Genomic DNA, 17,131 nt, shown 5'->3' on the forward strand with positions numbered 1-17,131 from the left:
TGATGTGCGACTTCTTCTGACGCAACAGTAAATGTTTCAATGCCAAGACTCTTTTAGCTCTGTATTGTTACCCTGGAAACACTTGTTCAGAGTCATGTCTATCTCTGAGAACACTCACAGGGTTAGGACACACCCTGAGGCGCACCTCTTCTGCCAAACAAAAATAGAAAAAAAAAATCTCTTACCTCCGAAAACCTACAGGGAAATTTGTGGAATACAGGAATAGTTTTGTGTGATAGTTCAGCACAGTGGCTCTTTTCTGATCTGTTGTAAAATCAAATAATTTCCCATTCAGGAGGACAATTGCTGAGTGAGTCTAGCTCCAGCTCAGATAAAGTGAATGTATGAGACAGCCACTTTTTCAGGTTGCCGTTTCAGGGGCGTGCCAACATGTGTCAGCTACTGATCCTGCATGAGAAAGTCACAGTGAACTTAAAAGCAGCCTGCCAGCAACAATAGCAACAACAGGTTTGTGTCGGTTCAGAGAAGAAAATGGTCATCTAATGATTGTGGTTTGGCTTTGCTTTCAAGTTTGGATTTTGCACACAGGAAGTTATGTTCCATGAAAATGAAGACAAAGTCATGAATGTTCCCGGAATTTGTTCTGATGGATCGTCATGTCGGCATATGTTTGCCCACTCTCTCAGGTAAAGTTGTGGTGGTGTGTCTCCTTTTCCTTAATGGGGATCACAGCATGTCTCAGAAATCACAGCCAGATCTGGTTTGATTCAGAATTATTTATCAGCTCATCTTTTTAGTCTTTTATTTAAACCTCTAACCTGATCACTTGTCAAATATTTTTTTATGTGTTTCTTTTCCTTTTTGTAATATTATCTTACTTTATGTTTTTATTTCTGTGACTTTTTGGCTGTTTGAGAATATACTCTTTAATCCTTAAGTCAAGTATTAATTGAAGTTACTGATGAAGTTTCTAAGAATATAAGAGAGGATGCACCTGATGCACTGCAGTGATGCTCAGATCATATTAAGGGTCAAACAAGTTTAAATATTAGTCAAAGATTACGCAAGTAAACACAAAATGCAGTTTTTAAATAAAGGTTGTTATTATTAAGGGAAAACAAAATCCAAACCTACATGGCCCTGTGTGAAAAAGTGATTGCCCCCTAAACCTAATAACTGGTTGGGCCACCCTTAACAGCAACAACTGCTTCGTGTCTTTGTTTTGTTCTTACCTGGCAGGAGTTGACTTCAAATGTTGTTTGATTAGCTGTTTGCCTAGATTTCCCCCTCGCTGAGCAGTGATTTTTATTCTCATTTACTCTATTCGTCCTCTTTTGCTGTTACCATGAACAAGTCTCACCATTTTTGTCCAGACAGAATGTTCCCACCCACTCAACTTCCACTATTTGGATGCTTTTTGTTTAATGCTGAAACTCGCTGTAGGAGGAAGTTAATGTTTTTTCTCTGATATTAAAATAACCACAATATGTTTAAAGTCACCCATGTAGTCCAACAATACCTGTACCTTTACTTATACTGCTGTTATGTGTCGCTAATGCATCTCATAATATTAAGTGGATAGATAGGTTTTTGTAATTATTTAATTTGATTCCTATTGATATATCTGGACAGCTTGTTTTGGTTGTAAAATTCATGCCACTGTTGTTTATGTTTGGATTGTGGTGCTGTCTTCTTTCAAATTTTACTTTGTGATTTTTAAATACATGAATATATATACAGGTGTGTGTGTATATATATATATATATATATATATACACATATATATTAAAAGCATATAGCAAAGTTTAGAGTTATAAATGCAAGTTCTCTACTACCACAGTACTTGTTAATTCACTGCATGATAACAGCACAGCTTCATAACAGGTGTAAACGCCTGAAAAGCTCTGGCCCAAGCAAACATTCACCAATTGTTCATCGAAACCAACATGTGTGTCTATACAGTACAATATGTACTACTCAATATATATTACTGTTTGCAGTTTCCCAAATCTGTGATACAGGTAATGTGTTTGTTCTGTCGTATTGTACTCTAATTATACTCAAAGGTGTGTCTGACCAGGAATGCCTTCAACTGTTTGATTTAGCTTTATACATTTCTTCAGGACATTGCAAGATATGGTTAACTGACTGAATAATCTGAACCAAAGATAAAAACCTTTCAGACATATAATTACAGGGAAAGCCTTCAGCATTCATTAGCATTAGTGTGATGGGAAGAGATGTTCATGATTATACCTGAGAAGTTTTCTGTATGACTCAGTCTTTCATACTTTTTCTTTAACTGTTGTTCAAAAATAAATATCAAAATTGCCACATGTCGCTACAATGAAGCTTAAAACCAGACATTTTCACTTGATATAGGTCAATAACCATTTGAAAAAGGTTTAAATGATTGGATTTGTTATATTACAGAGTGAAGAAGCCAGGCTCACGTGTCAAACATTTACACTGGTTGCACATACAGCTGCTGGTCGTCCTATTGGCAGGTATGTTATGACATCAGCAATGGCAGGTTTGAATAAAAGACAACATCTTTCAATCAGTCTAGTCACGTTATCTGGGCCAACAACTGACATGTATGACATGCCAGGCATTCACACACACACATTAATGTGTTCAATTTTCTTTTTCTCAAATGTATACAGTAACCTGTTATTCCAGTCTGATTGCTGTCTGTTTCTTAATAACACAAAACTACATAGTGCTGAAGCTTCTTCCAACTTTGGGCAACTATCACATATGACTGAGCTTCTCAACCATTTTTAATGAGAAAAAGTTGACAAAAGTATTGTGTGCACAGGAATAAAAGATCCAAAATAATAATATAGAAATAATCCCATATTTTAGGAATTATTTTTATTTTTTATAAATGTATTGATACATTTTATATTTCTGTTTGTTTTCTTTATTTCTAATAGCTACCTATTATTATTATTAATATACAGTATCAGTCTTTAAAATCTCCAACAAACCTACAGTGGTGTGCAAAAGTGTTTGCCCCCTTCCTGATTTCTTGTATTTTTGCATGTTTGTTACACTTTAATGTTTCAGATCATCAAACAAATTTAAATATTAGTCAAAGATAACACAAGTAAACACAAAATGCAGTGTTTAAATGAAGGTTGTTATTATTAAGGGAAAACAAAATCCAAACCTACATGGCCCTGTGTGAAAAAGTGATTGCCCCCTAAACCTAATAACTGGTTGGGCCACCCTTAGCAGCAACAACTGCAATAAGTGAGACAAACATGCAAAAAATTATAGAAAATAATAAATCAGGAAGGAGGCAAACAGTTTTGCAAACCGGTGTAAATACATATCAGTCAACCCCATGTGGGATTGAAATACAAGATTAAGAAATTCTAATATGTATACTGAATATGGTCCATAACAATGCACGATAACATTGTCAGTTATCCACTGTCTACCATACAGTATTATGGCTGTAGGTCACAATGATCACCATTAAACTGAAGTTACAAAATGTGAGCTTGAATTTCTTCTTTGTCAATTATTCTGTGCAGACAGAACATAATTATTCTTGTTCCCTCATCAGGCCAGGCTTCCTGTAATCAGACCTCTGCTGCCACTTCCCCTCTTACACTTCCTACAACAAATGCACAGACTTCAGGTAAGCTTGCAAAAGTACACAGAATCATCCTCACCGCCATATCAGTATAATAATTTTTAATCAGAAAGGGCCAAACATCCTTTTCAGCCTCTGACAAACCACAACAGTCCTTCACAATCTTTCTTTTCACCTCCACCCATCTGTTATACAGTAATGTGTCACTGGTTGAAAATGAAAACCAACCTGTTAGACTAATGACAGGACACAAAATATGTCACAAAGTAGAGATAAAAGGTCATCACTCAGTGATGTGGAATACAGTGGAGGAGAATTATTCAGATAAAAGAAGTATTCAGCTAAAGGAAGTATTCAGATAAAGGAAGAGTTCGACATTTTTAGAAATACGCATATTTGCTTCCTTGCTGAGAGTTAGATGAAAAGTGATACCACTCTCATGTCTGAACGCTAAATATGAAGCTACAGCCAGCAGCCAATTAGTTTAACTTAGCACAAAGACTGGAAACATTGACAAAAAGTTAGCTTTAGTCTTAAAACAATACAGGCCCATATGTACCTGTTTGTACTGGCGGTGAAGAGATCCTTTCTTAAAGCAATTTCAACATAAGAGATAAGTCCTCATTCTGTGTAAAAATGCATTGTCAAGGTTAGCTGAAGCTAATATGAGGCTTGAAAAAATGTGAAACTGTCCAGCTGTATAATGTCCTCTGTGGTTCTGCGATGTGGATAATGTCATCTGGGTTATCTCAGCTTGAGTTTAGAGACAACAAAAAAACAGAAAGCCAACATTACTAACTGCTGGCATGAAGAGAGCTTGGGGTTCTGCGCAGTATCTTTGCTGTTCCTAGTACTGCACTTTTCTGGACCGAGATGTCTGGTGTTCTTCCAGGGATCTGCTGTAGCCACTCCTCCAGTTTGGGAGTCACTCCCCGAGTGCTCCGATGACCACGGGCACCACTGTCGCCTTCACCCTCCAAGCCTTCTCCAGCTCTTCTCTGAGCCCTTGGTATTTCTCTAGTTTCTCATGTTCCTTTTTCCTGATGTTGCCATCACTTGGTATTGCCACGTCAACCACAACGGCTTTCCTCTGCTGTTTGTCCACCACCACGATGTCTGGTTGGTTCGCCATTACCATTCTGTCAGTCTGAATCTGGAAGTCCCACAGGATCTTGGCTCGGTCATTCTCTACCACCTTTGGAGGTGTTTCCCACTTTGACCTTGGGGTTTCCAATCCATACTCCGTGCAGATGTTCCTGTACACTATGCCAGCCACTTGGTTATGGTGCTCCATGTATGCTTTCCCTGCCAGCATCTTACACCCTGCAGTTATGTGCTGGATTGTCTCAGGGGCCTCTTTGCACAGCCTAAACCTTGGGTCTTGTCTGGTGTGGTAGATCTGGGCCTCTATTGCTCTGGTGCTCAGGGCCTGCTCCTGTGCAGCCATGATGAGTGCCTCTGTGCTGTCCTTCAGTCCGGCCGCTCTAGCCATTGGTAGGATTTCTTGATATCAGCCACTTCAGTTATGTTCCGGTGGTACATCCCATGATGGTCCCTCCTCCAGCACCTCTTCCTCTGTTCCCCATTGCCTGAGACATTCACTGAGCACGTCATCTGTTGGGGCCTTATCTTTGATGTACTTGTGGATCTTGGATGTTTCATCCTGTATAGTGGCTCTCACACTCACTAGTCCACGGCCACCTTCCTTACGGCTAGCGTACAGTGTCAGGGTGCTGGATTTGGGATGAAACCCTCCATGCATGGTGAGGAGCTTTCACGTCTTAACGTCTGTGGTCTGTATCTCTTCCTTTGGCCACCTTATTATTATTATTATTATTATTAGGGTATCGGATCACTGGCAGGACGTAGCTGTTTATTGCCTGGGCCTTGTTCTTGCCATTGAGCTGACTTCTTAGGACTTGCCTTACATGTTGGAGGTATTTGGCAGTTGCTGTTTTCCTTGTTACCTCTTCGAGGTTGCCATTTGCCTGTGGTATTCCAAGGTACTTGTAACCATCCTCAATGTCTGCTATTGTTCCTTCTGGAAGTGAGACCCCTTCTGTGTGGACTACCTTCCCTCTCACCATTCGGCTACACTTCTCAAGCCCGAATGACATCCCAATATCAGAGCTGTAGATCCTGGTGGTGTGGATCAGTGAGTCGATGTCCCGCTCGCTCTTAGCGTATAGCTTGATGTCATCCAAGTGGAGGAGGTGACTGATGGTGGCCCCATTCCAGAGTCAGTATCCATAGCCAGTCTTGTTGATTATTTGGCTGAGGGGGTTCAGACCTATGCAGAACAGCAGTGGGGACAGAGCATCTCCTTGGTACATGCCACATTTGATGGATACTTGTGCAAGTGGCTTGCCATTGGCCTCAAGGGTGGTTTTCCACAGCCTCATCGAGTTTGCAATGAAGTCTCTTAGAGTCCTGTTGATGTTGTACATCTCCAAGCATTCAGTGATCCATGTGTGTGGCACTGAGTCATATGCTTTCTTGTAATCAATCCAGGCAGTGCACAGGTTGGTGTGTCGGGTTCTGCAGTCTTGGGTGACTGTTCTGTCAACCAGGAGTTGGTGTTTGGCTCCTCTGGTTCCTTTGCCAATGCCCTTCTGTGCTTTGCTCATGTACTGATCCATGTGTCCACTTATCTTAGCCGCGATGATGCCTGACATGAGCTTCCATGTTGTGGAGAGACAGGTTATTGGCCGATAGTTGGATGGGACTGTACCCTTTGCGGGATCCTTCAGGATCAGGATTGTACGCCCTTCGGTAAGCCATTCAGGGTGCGACCCATCTCTTAGCAGCTGGTTCATTTGTGCTGCTAGGCGCTCGTGGAGTGCAGTGAGCTTCTTTAGCCAGTAGGTGTGGATCCTGTCAGGGCCCAGTGCTGTCCAGTTTTTCAAACCTGAGACTCTTTCTTGGATGTCTGCTGCTGTGATGGTGACTGGATTCTGTTAAGGGAGGTTGCTGTGGTCCTCTCTCAGCGCCACCAGCCACTGTGCATCGCTGTTGTGTGATGCCTCCCTCTCCCATATACTTTTCCAGTACTGTTCAGTTTCTAGCCTTGGTGGGTCTGCTCTGCTGTTATTACCCTGCCTTTGAGCGAACACTTTCGCAGGTTGGGTTGCGAACAGCCGGTTTAGTCTTCTGGCTTCATTATCTCTCGTGTACCTCTTTAGGCGGCTGGCCAAGGCATGGAGCCTTTGTTTGGCAGTTTTGAGTGCTTTAGGTATGGGCATCTGGTTGTACTTCTTGGGTACTTGCTTTCTCATTGCACCTCTCTCGGCCTCTGTCAGTTGGCTCACTTCTCTCCGTGCCTCCTTGATTTTGGCCTCCAGCCTTCGTTTCCATGGTGGGTATTGTTTCTCATGGCTCCCATGGTTGCTCTTATAGCCAAGCATCTCGAGGATCACTGCTGCTGAGGCGTATATCAGCTCATTGGTTTCAGTGATGGTTGTGGTAGGGATCGCACTCAATGCTGCATTCACATCTTCTAGGAGACTTTCTGATGGTACTTCACTTAGCCGTTGTAATTGGCGTCAGGGTTGCCTTGCATTCATTCTCGCCATGATCTTATCTTTCAGGTCAGTCGCTGCCTCGTTCAGCGTGATTGCACTTGTTGGGGCTTTGTACCCAATCTCTGGTTGGGGAGCCGCCGTTGGCTCCCCTCTGACCCGTTGTCCTGGCTCCCCCTTGCCGTAGCATTTGTGTTGTATCTCGTCAATCTCAAGTTGTGATAGCAGTTGCCGGTTGTGGATGTTGGAACACTGAGCTACTAGTTGCTTCGCTGTAAGCCTTGATTGTGGGTTACGAAGTAACCATTCATCCCACATTCTTTGCATGTAACCCCTCTGACTAGAGTTACTGGAGTAGTAGCATTCCAACAGAGCCTTGTTATCGCATCTCGCCCATCTCCGTCTTGTTCCAGTAGCCCATTTGTCATCTCAATGCTCTGGTTCCCCAACACCTGACACAGACCTTGTTTGGCTGGGCGACGTCTGAGCCGGCATGTCATATATTTCATTGTCACTCATCATCATGAGGTAAGCAGTAGTGTAAAGGGTCTTGCCTAAGGACCCACATTGGATGATGGGTCATTGCTCAATGCGTATATATATATATATATATATATATATATATATATATATATATATATTAACCCACACTGTCAAATTCTACACATTTCTTACGGATAAAAAGCTGACAGGTTTTGAGTCAATAAATTCAACCACTGTGCAGTGTCACATGTCAAGATGCGTTAAAGCACATCCATTGCTTTGAATTTCCAAAACATGTTGACCATTCACAATAAAGACCACGCTGGCAGAGGTACAGAGATCCCATCACAAATCTGGGCTGTATGACAGAGTGGTCACTCTGAGGAGAAACGAAGGACTGATGACACCAACGCTCGGAGCTCTCAAAGGCTACATGAAGACTCAGAGAGTGCATGCGTACAAATAATCTTCAGTCTTCACCAGCAAACTTAGATCACAATAAAGTGTAATCTATTAGGACTCATTGTTCTTTTTACATTATTAAGTATCATGAAAATAGCTGAAATAGACAAAATAAGCATATTCCATAAACAGGGTTTTGAGGAACATGTGTGAGGTCTGATATGTAGATTAGGGTACAATCTCAATTTGTCCCAATTTCTCCTCAGTGCCACAAAATGTGTTAAAGTAAGACAGGTTAAATACTGTATGAAGAACTGGAAATTGCTGTGGTTCTGTTCACACTGACATTTGAATACAGTAAACTAACATGCTTTGACAGATGAGAACAACAACAACAACAACAACAACTGCAGCTGCTCTGCTTACTGCAATAGAACTGGTGAGTGTTTATTCACCTCACAAAACCACCAGATTATTATCTAAATAGATATAGTCTGAAAACTAAGTTAATGTTTTTTATTTGTTTGTTTGTTTTTAGATGCATACTACACTTTTAAAATGTCAACACAAGATCCCCAGATTAACTTTTCATATGTCTCCTCCCTGGTAAGTTTACGTGCACACACAGACCATGCATACATATGTAAGTGTATGTTTTGTCTTTAATGATCCATTTTGCATCAATGAATTATTGTAGCATCAAACTAATCTCTTGAATTTTTACAGATTTCTAAGATAAAACGACTTAACTGCTCTCTCAGTGCAAAGTGAGTTTTGCCATTCTGCAAGCATATACAAATCAAATTTTACATGAATAAATACCCTTTCATCAAATTAAAAATAAATCACAATCTTTGTAATGTTCCTTTACAGTATTTCATGTCCATCGCCCATCATTGCATCTCAATACAAGGTAATCAGCCATCAAAGCATAATCATATTGCCTAAACTTCCACATTTTCTACTATGATTATTTTGACTATTTGCTAAAGCAAAACTAATCCAAATGTAATCAAATAATTTTGGTCATATTATCTAAAAATAAAATGCCTTTTTGATTTGCTTAAAAAGGAAATCTATCTTTTACTATTGCGTATAATTTACCTAATTGGTTAAATAACAGTGTCACAGTGAGCAAGACAGCTAATTACAAGAGAGATCCAGCTGAAATATGTGGTGATACTGTAGTTTATATATCATGTAATGTAATGTAAGGATTTGGCACTGAAGTCTACGTATTCAGCCAGGGCCATGAGTAATGTCACATTGTGCATTTTGTGCACAAAATGCTTTTGTGGGATGCCTTTTTTTAAAAACTTAAAAAGTTATTTTTGTGTAATGCATTTCATTCAGGAAATTGGCCACTTGTCACAAAAATGCATGAAGTGAAACTTTATGACACTTGTGTGTATGTCCACATTTTCTCTTTTTGTGACACTTCTTGAGCAGTTTGTTCATGAAATATGCAACATTTGGCCAGCATTTCCATTGCACTTAATTGACACTTTGTGAACATTTCATGACCAAACAGCATTTTTGGTACCTTTTCTTGTCTTTTAATGCACAGAAGTACATTTTGTTTACAAAGCATACAAAGTATATAACTTATTTTAATGTGTTACTCTAACATAATCACATGAGATAGTTTGACTAAAATGGAAATCTCTACTCAGGATGGCAATGTGGCCTGTGAAAGCACAACAACAAAGTGAGTCTAATCATATTAGTAGCTTTGAAGGAACAACATTTATATGCACTGATACATCTGATACATCTGAACAGACTCAAACCTCTTCTGATTTTTTAATTCCAGTCTTCAAAGATGTAGGGTGATTTTAGTCTTTGCCATTGAGGTTCCTATCTGTGACGTGTCGGCAGCCGTGATGAATGTGTTTCAGTCTGAGAAACAAATCACTTACAATGGAGAAGTGGTCCAAGCAGGTGTGTATATTAACGACAGGGACACAAGTCGACAAGTCAATTTAACATCAGTTCATACAGTCAAGAAAATAACTGCAGCTGTGTCCTGTAAAACTTCTCATTTGTGTTTTGTCTTATGTGTCACACAGCAATTTGTGGAAATTCAGAAGTCACCAACAATCCACTAAACTTCCAGCTCTCATGGAATAATGTTAGAATAAACCCTGCTGACTTTTGTACGACAGTGACACAGTCTAACGTCCTTAAATGGTTTGTATTATCTTCTTACCACCCTATCTTCTGCAATAACTTCCCTAAATCTTTACAAACTCAGTGAACTTGATAGTAGTTTACTTCAGGGATGTAACACCTGATGTAAAATTTCTACAAATACTTTCACTTTTCACCCAAGATCTTAATTTGTCCTTTTCCCTTATAGTCAAAAAGGAAAAAATGTTGTTGTGCTGCTGGAAAAGAAGTGTGATCACCCCACCCGCCCAAATGTGACAACCGTACAACCAAACGCCACCACCACATCTGTAAATGTAACTTCATCCCCACTCAACACAACAGCCCTGAATGGCACCACCACCACTGCTAATGTCACAGCACGCAACACAACAGCCCTAAATGCCACCACCACCGCTACTACTGTCACAGCACGCAACACCACAGCCCTGAATGGCACCACCACCGCTGCTAATGTCACAGCACGCAACACAACAGCCCTGAATGCCACCACCACCGCTGCTAATGTCACAGCATGCAACACAACAGCCCTGAATTCCACCATCACCGTTGCTACTGACACAGCATGCAACACAACAGCCCTGAATGGCACCACCACCGTTGCTACTGTCACAGCACGCAACACAACAGCCCTGAATGGCACCACCACCGTTGCTATTGTCACAGCACACAACACAACAGCAACCACCACAAATGTATCTGTTTCTGGGACCACCGAGTCAGGTTTGTTATCACCTCAGCACTGTGCACCACTCTGTTGCAACATTTACATCATTATAGCATCATTATAGCATCCCCTTTAAATTCTGTTGACTGCAGCTGACAGCCAAGCCAGCGCACTGCTTGACCAGACCAGTGACGTGTCCAAACTGAACTCCAGCCAGGTGGATCAGCTGGTGTCTCAGCTGGAGAATCTTTTGTCAGGCCCGACCGTCAGCCTGGCGCTGGGAAACACCTCCGTCCACATTGTCAGCAATCTGCTGGGTGCTTCTCCTGAGACGCTGTCCAACTCCTCTGAGAGGTTACAGATTAATTTATTTGACATTCTCTAACATAGTGTGCACTGCTAAAGAAATCTGATGGCATAACTCAGGGGGCTCCAGACCTTTTTTGCACCTCAAACTGTTTTTATGGCCTCAGAGGTTTTGTACTGTTTGATGCTGAAATGTTGTGATAATGGACTTCAGTTCAAAGTAATTAGCACAAACATAACCAATAATAGCCCATAAAGATACATGTATATAATTATTCAGCTTTTTTTCATCGAATCATATCGCTTCCTCGAGGCCTGACAGTAAATGTTCCGGAGTCTGGTACTGGTCTGCGGCTCAGGGGTTGGGAACCACTAGTATAACTGAATTGGCTCAACAAATATTAAAATTATTCTTATTTTGCACAACACCAATCCATTTCTTTTTTCATCAGGATTATAAGGATTGTCGATACAGTGGCATTGAAGCTGGTCCTTGAAAAAGAGGCGGAGACCCTCTTGTCCCCGGCTGTGGCTCTCTCTGTGAAATCAGCAGATGGCAATAACTTTCAGGAAACATTTTTTTCCATCTCAGCGCCCAATAATGTAGAGGTATGGTGTGAATAGTCGGGTTTATTGCATCTGCATGAAGAATTGTATATGTCATACATCACAACTACTGGTTATTTTTACAGCTTTTTTACAGCAGATGTAGGTGTTTAAGAGTTAAATGTGCAAGGTTTGAAAAGCCTGAACAATTGAAATTAATCAAATTAAGTTTCAGGTCAAATGCAACGGTTCAGCATTTAGTCAGGTACTGTACTGTTTTGAAATACTTTTATGCCACTTCATACTTGCGTAGTGGAAATGTTACTACTTTTTACTGCACTATTTATTTAACATCTGAAGTTACTAGTTACTTTTCAGATTAAGATTACATTTAAAAAAATATGCCAATTTTATAAAATACAACACATTGTTAAAGATCAAACCAGTGGTTTTTGTGTTGTGACCCATTACATTGTATAGTTGGGGCTCTTTGTGACATGTTTCAGATGTCTATGAGTTTTTATCAGTTCCACCAAAGAGAGATTTCCTATCTAAACTTTTCAGATGGTTTCATTTAAATAACCATTGTAACATTAGAGAAAAGACCAAAATAAGAATACAGATTTGTGTAGCAGAACGTCTCATGACCCCTCAGATTTATCTTGTGACCCTTTGGAGGGGATCTGACCCCCAGGTTGGGAAACACTGGACAAAAGTACCACTAAACTGTTTATAAAGTAGATAAAGCAGCTCCTCCTCAACCAGCTACAACAGTAAAATGCAGATTACACATTGATGCATCAGTATTAACAATCTAATGTCATATATATACAATACAACAATATACCAGTCACAGGGGACATTTTTCTGCAGAACGAGCACTTTTACTTTTAATACTTTAAGTACATTTAGCTGATAGTACTTCTGTACTTTTACTTAAGTAGGATTTTGAATGCAGGACTTTTATTTATTGAGTATTTTGGACTGTTGTATCGGTACTTCTACTTAATTAAAGGATCTGAGTACTTCTTCCACCACTGATACTTAATACACCTGCAGCTACATTTTCAAACAGGCAGTTAATAGTGAAAAACTTTGGACCAACTTAAAACTAACTGATATTTATTTAAGCATTCTCTGGAAGTGGAAGAGCAAGCAGACGTTTTTCACACCAGAAACGTTGACACATCACAGAATGAAAAGCACATGTGTAATTAAATACATGATTGATGGTTGATGGCTGCTTTCCATTTAGATATACCAGTTCCAGGGCCCTGGTATTTTGCTGGCATGGCTTACTGAGACATTTCAGTGGACCACTGTCCTTGTTATTGTTATTTGTTCCACATGTATTTTGCCTGCTATGACAAGTAAAACGTGCAAAAGTGTCTATTGTCCAAATATTTCAGAATGTTCTGCACCTCTTTAACGATTAGAAATTGCTCTCCAACACAATGAATTCCTCAAAATTCAACAATGATCTTATATCTGAAAAAAAAAAATACCTACATTGATAAATAATTTGGATCTTAGCTACAGTATATTTTACAAATGTGGAAATGTTGTTGCTGTTTCTGCATGAAAACATCCAGTGAGGTGAACTAGATCAGAAAGTCTGGCAACCTACTTCCTTTCATTACAATTACATGCCTTTTTTAATGATTTCTCTGGGTTCATCCTGGGATTACGCTTGTTTTTGTACATGTAGCACCACTTTGAAGAAGAAATGAGCTGAGCTATTGCAGCCCAGCTATTACAAAGAGTGATGTCTGACAGATTGATGTCAGTTGCCCCAAATAAAAAAGTAAAATCTAGTTGTTAAGCCTGTGTCTCTCTCTTCATGTCCCATGTGTGTTGCAGGTCCGTGGGGATCCCAGGCTCAGAAGGAGTGTGACAACAGACTCCTCCATCCCTCAGGGCTCCATCAGGCTGCCCCCCTCTCTCACACAGGGCCTAACCTCACAGGAACAGCAGCTGGCCTCCAGAGTCCAGTTTAATTTCTACCAGAAGAGCACAGTTTTCCAGGTCTATACATTCAACAAACATCCCATTTAAAGCGGGATATGCATTATCATTAGCTAAGGAAAAACAGAACTCTGAGACTCTTGGCTTTTGATTACAATACAGAAATGTGTTACTTTTATCATCATAAAACATTGTAAACATTGTAAACTTTACAAACTGACACCTAGTGTTTTTTGGATTGTTTCTCAATGGCCATGCAGGACAGATCTTTGAGAGAACGCAAACTCAATAGTGGGATCCTGGGAGCGAGTGTGGCCAACCTGTCAATCACAAGACTGCAGGACGATGTTGTAATTCACCTGAGGCACACAAAGCCCATTCCAGTAAGCCCATTTTTTAAGATAATAGTATTTAACTGTTTGCTTAACTGTTTGCTGTTTTCATAGACATAATGACTTGGTCTCACTTATCAGCCTAATTACTGCAACCTCACACTTACTTTTAAATGTCTCCACCAACTAGCTCCACCCACTTTCAATACTATACTGCCACTAACACCCGAAGTACATCAGAAGCAAACTGTAGAATTAGACACTGTAGGGCACAAACTTTGCACAAACTGCATTCTCAATTAAATACAAAAGTGAATTTTTATACATTTTAGCAGCTGCAGTTTAAATACAGAAAGGCCACAAACATGCTGTAACTGTCACTCTCAACAGAGAAAAACAATCATGATGATACAATCATAAACTGATACAAGCGTGTGTGCCTTTTCCCAAACTACAGGGTAATTTTGTGGCTACATGTGTTTTCTGGGACTCCGCATTAAATGGTACGTTTCCCAATGTCTACCAGAATTAAGTGAATATAAACAAACAAATATGAAAATATAGTTAATCTGTGTTTTCTACCGGCAGACGGATCAGGTGGTTGGAATCCAGATGGCTGTTTTGTCCGAAACAGCACAGACAATGAGACAGTTTGTGGCTGCAATCATTTAACCAGTTTTGCTATCCTGCTGGTAAGAAGATGATAATTTTCTAAGATTTTTTCATGTATCCATTTGTTTGGGGAAAATTGATCTGATAATAGTTCTAATCCTAATTTTAAACACTATTCCACTCTGCTGTAACTTGTTTTTCTTCTTTTTCTTACAGGACCTCTCCAGAAAGCCTCTAACGAGTAGCATCCAGGACACCATCCTTACCTTTATCACATATATTGGCTGTGGAATCTCTGCCATCTTCCTGTCTATCACCCTTCTCACCTACTTGACCTTTGGGTGAGTATTGAGAGCTATACGATAAATTAAACACATCCAACATGTAATAAATACCACTGAAGTAGTATGCATTGTTGTCTGCCACTGTGTCTTTTTTAATCTACCACTTAGAAGTCACCAGGGTTTAAACACCTTAGTTTCTGGCCATGTTGCATAAAGTTAGAGTGTTGTGTCTTGTCTTGTCTCTTACTCTAAAATCAATAATTGATGTCCATTAACATATAATGAAGGGGGCTGATCTTGACTTTGTTAGTAATAGAGACAGGGCTAACATTTTCTAAAAGACATTTTTCAATTTTTTCAATTCCAATCTCATGACAGATCATCTTGTGATGTGCAAAGTTAAACACAATTCTGCCTGTGCGACATTTTCAAATGTGAAAGCTGCATTCTTGATTATCTTGAACCACAATCAAATTACAACATGTATAAAAATTGAATAAAAATTATATTATTTTGTCCCTGCTGTTTATTAATGCTAGAGTTTACAAATGGATCTGACTTGCAATGCAGTATTAAGAATGTGCAAAATTTACAAAAACTAGAAAGAGGCATATATTTTTTCACAGCACTTTTTACAGTGGATGCATTGTTCATTAAGAAGATTCCTCTGAGATGTTTCTAATCCATCTGAACACTGCAGGAAGTTGCGTAAGGATATTCCATCCAAAATCCTAATCCAGCTGTGCCTGGCTCTGCTGATGCTGAACCTGGTCTTCCTGGTGGATGCGTGGCTGGCGCTCTACCCACAAGCCGTGGGCCTCTGCATCTCCACAGCCTGGTTCCTTCACTACTTCCTGCTGGTTTCCTTCACCTGGATGGGACTTGAGGCTGTCCACATGTACCTGGCCCTTGTGAAAGTCTTCAATAGCTACATATCATGCCACATGGTGAAGTTCTCGCTGGTCGGCTGGGGTGTCCCAATGATTGTGGTCATTATTGTCATTGCGATTAACAAGGATAACTATGGTCTTGTCTCCTATGGAAAATTTGCTGATGGCACTAGTGATGACTTGTGAGTCTTCTGACAGAAGCTTTATCTGCAGTTACATGCACATTATACTACACAAACTAAAAATATTCCACAAATAGCAAGATACATGAAATAAAACCTGCACACAACAAACAAACTAACCTTTTAATTCTCTCGCATCCCTGTTCTCTCCCACAGCTGCTGGCTGAAAAATGACATTGCCTTCTATGTGGCAGTGGTGGCTTATTTCTGTGTCATTTTTCTGTTCAACCTCGTCATGTTCATCGTGGTGTTGGTACAGCTGTGTCAGATAAAGAGGCAGAACCCTCACAATGCGCATCACCGCACCGTACTGCAGGATGTGCGCAGTGGGGTGGGGATAACCATCCTTCTGGGCCTCACTTGGGGCTTTGCCTTTTTTGCCTGGGGGCCTGTTAACCTGCCATTCATGTACCTCTTTGCCATCTTTAATTCTTTGCAAGGTGAGTTGATTCATTTGGGTCTGGGTGTTCATGTAATAGTGGGTCCACTAAAACTTGGTCATTTTTGAAATCATGAGAGTTCCACAGCAATAAAAGACCATTTGAGGATATTACAACTTGGATCTTTGATTTGTACACACTAAAAATCACTGCATTTGTGCCAATATGCTGTAGCACCAACACAATACTGGGTTAACGTTACCCAGTACCCATGTATAGAAAACCACCAAAGAAGAGGGGTTGTTTTGACCCAGTGTTAGTTTTATTTTTATATTACTGTTGGGTTATTTACGCTATGATTTCGATATGTTATAATCATCTAGCTCTTTATAAACTTACATGTGGTTATTTGTTACCGATTGTTAATAATATACAGTTTTGAATGTCATATGAACATCCTTTTTTACAACTAACAATACATTTGTGACAGTTTTAAGGTAAAACTTGAGCTTGTTGTGTCTAACAGTGGGTCAAAATAACCATATTTTAGTTTGGGTAAATAACCCAAAAACAATATAAAGAACAAATAAATAAATTACATTAACAGTGGGTCAAAAAGACCCATTGGTAATGGTTAGTTAACCCAGTATAGGTTGTAATCGGTTATATTAACATTTTATTTACCAAAGGAATTGCTGAAATCTGGGAACATCGCTACAATTAAGTCGGACAGGTCAGACGGGTTGCAAACACGCCAAACATTTTAGCCAGATTATCTAAACCACCTGATTTGGAGATAATACTGAAAGTAAGGGCACATGAGGCAG

The 17,131-nt window shown here is 40.0% G+C and overlaps 1 protein-coding gene across 3 annotated transcripts in view; it reads left to right on the top strand.

Annotated features, from left to right (window-relative positions):
* Positions 1 to 17,131, top strand: part of LOC122888488 (adhesion G-protein coupled receptor G2) — a 22,383-nt gene continuing 5,252 nt past the window's right edge. The window contains exons 1-21 of one of the 3 annotated variants that reach the window (XM_044222977.1): positions 19 to 468; positions 550 to 647; positions 2,395 to 2,468; positions 3,539 to 3,613; positions 8,351 to 8,410; positions 8,510 to 8,577; positions 8,698 to 8,738; positions 8,845 to 8,884; positions 9,645 to 9,679; positions 9,785 to 9,912; positions 10,041 to 10,161; positions 10,331 to 10,863; positions 10,960 to 11,161; positions 11,566 to 11,722; positions 13,520 to 13,684; positions 13,885 to 14,007; positions 14,414 to 14,459; positions 14,545 to 14,648; positions 14,785 to 14,909; positions 15,553 to 15,924; positions 16,081 to 16,364. In XM_044222977.1, the coding sequence (XP_044078912.1) occupies positions 556 to 647; positions 2,395 to 2,468; positions 3,539 to 3,613; positions 8,351 to 8,410; positions 8,510 to 8,577; positions 8,698 to 8,738; positions 8,845 to 8,884; positions 9,645 to 9,679; positions 9,785 to 9,912; positions 10,041 to 10,161; positions 10,331 to 10,863; positions 10,960 to 11,161; positions 11,566 to 11,722; positions 13,520 to 13,684; positions 13,885 to 14,007; positions 14,414 to 14,459; positions 14,545 to 14,648; positions 14,785 to 14,909; positions 15,553 to 15,924; positions 16,081 to 16,364 (2,845 nt within the window). In that variant the 5' untranslated portion in view covers positions 19 to 468; positions 550 to 555. The other 2 variants (XM_044222980.1, XM_044222978.1) reach the window with 2 other exon arrangements.

This window comes from Siniperca chuatsi, linkage group LG14 (assembly GCF_020085105.1).
Source record: "Siniperca chuatsi isolate FFG_IHB_CAS linkage group LG14, ASM2008510v1, whole genome shotgun sequence".
Classification (NCBI taxonomy): Eukaryota; Metazoa; Chordata; class Actinopteri; order Centrarchiformes; family Sinipercidae; genus Siniperca; species Siniperca chuatsi.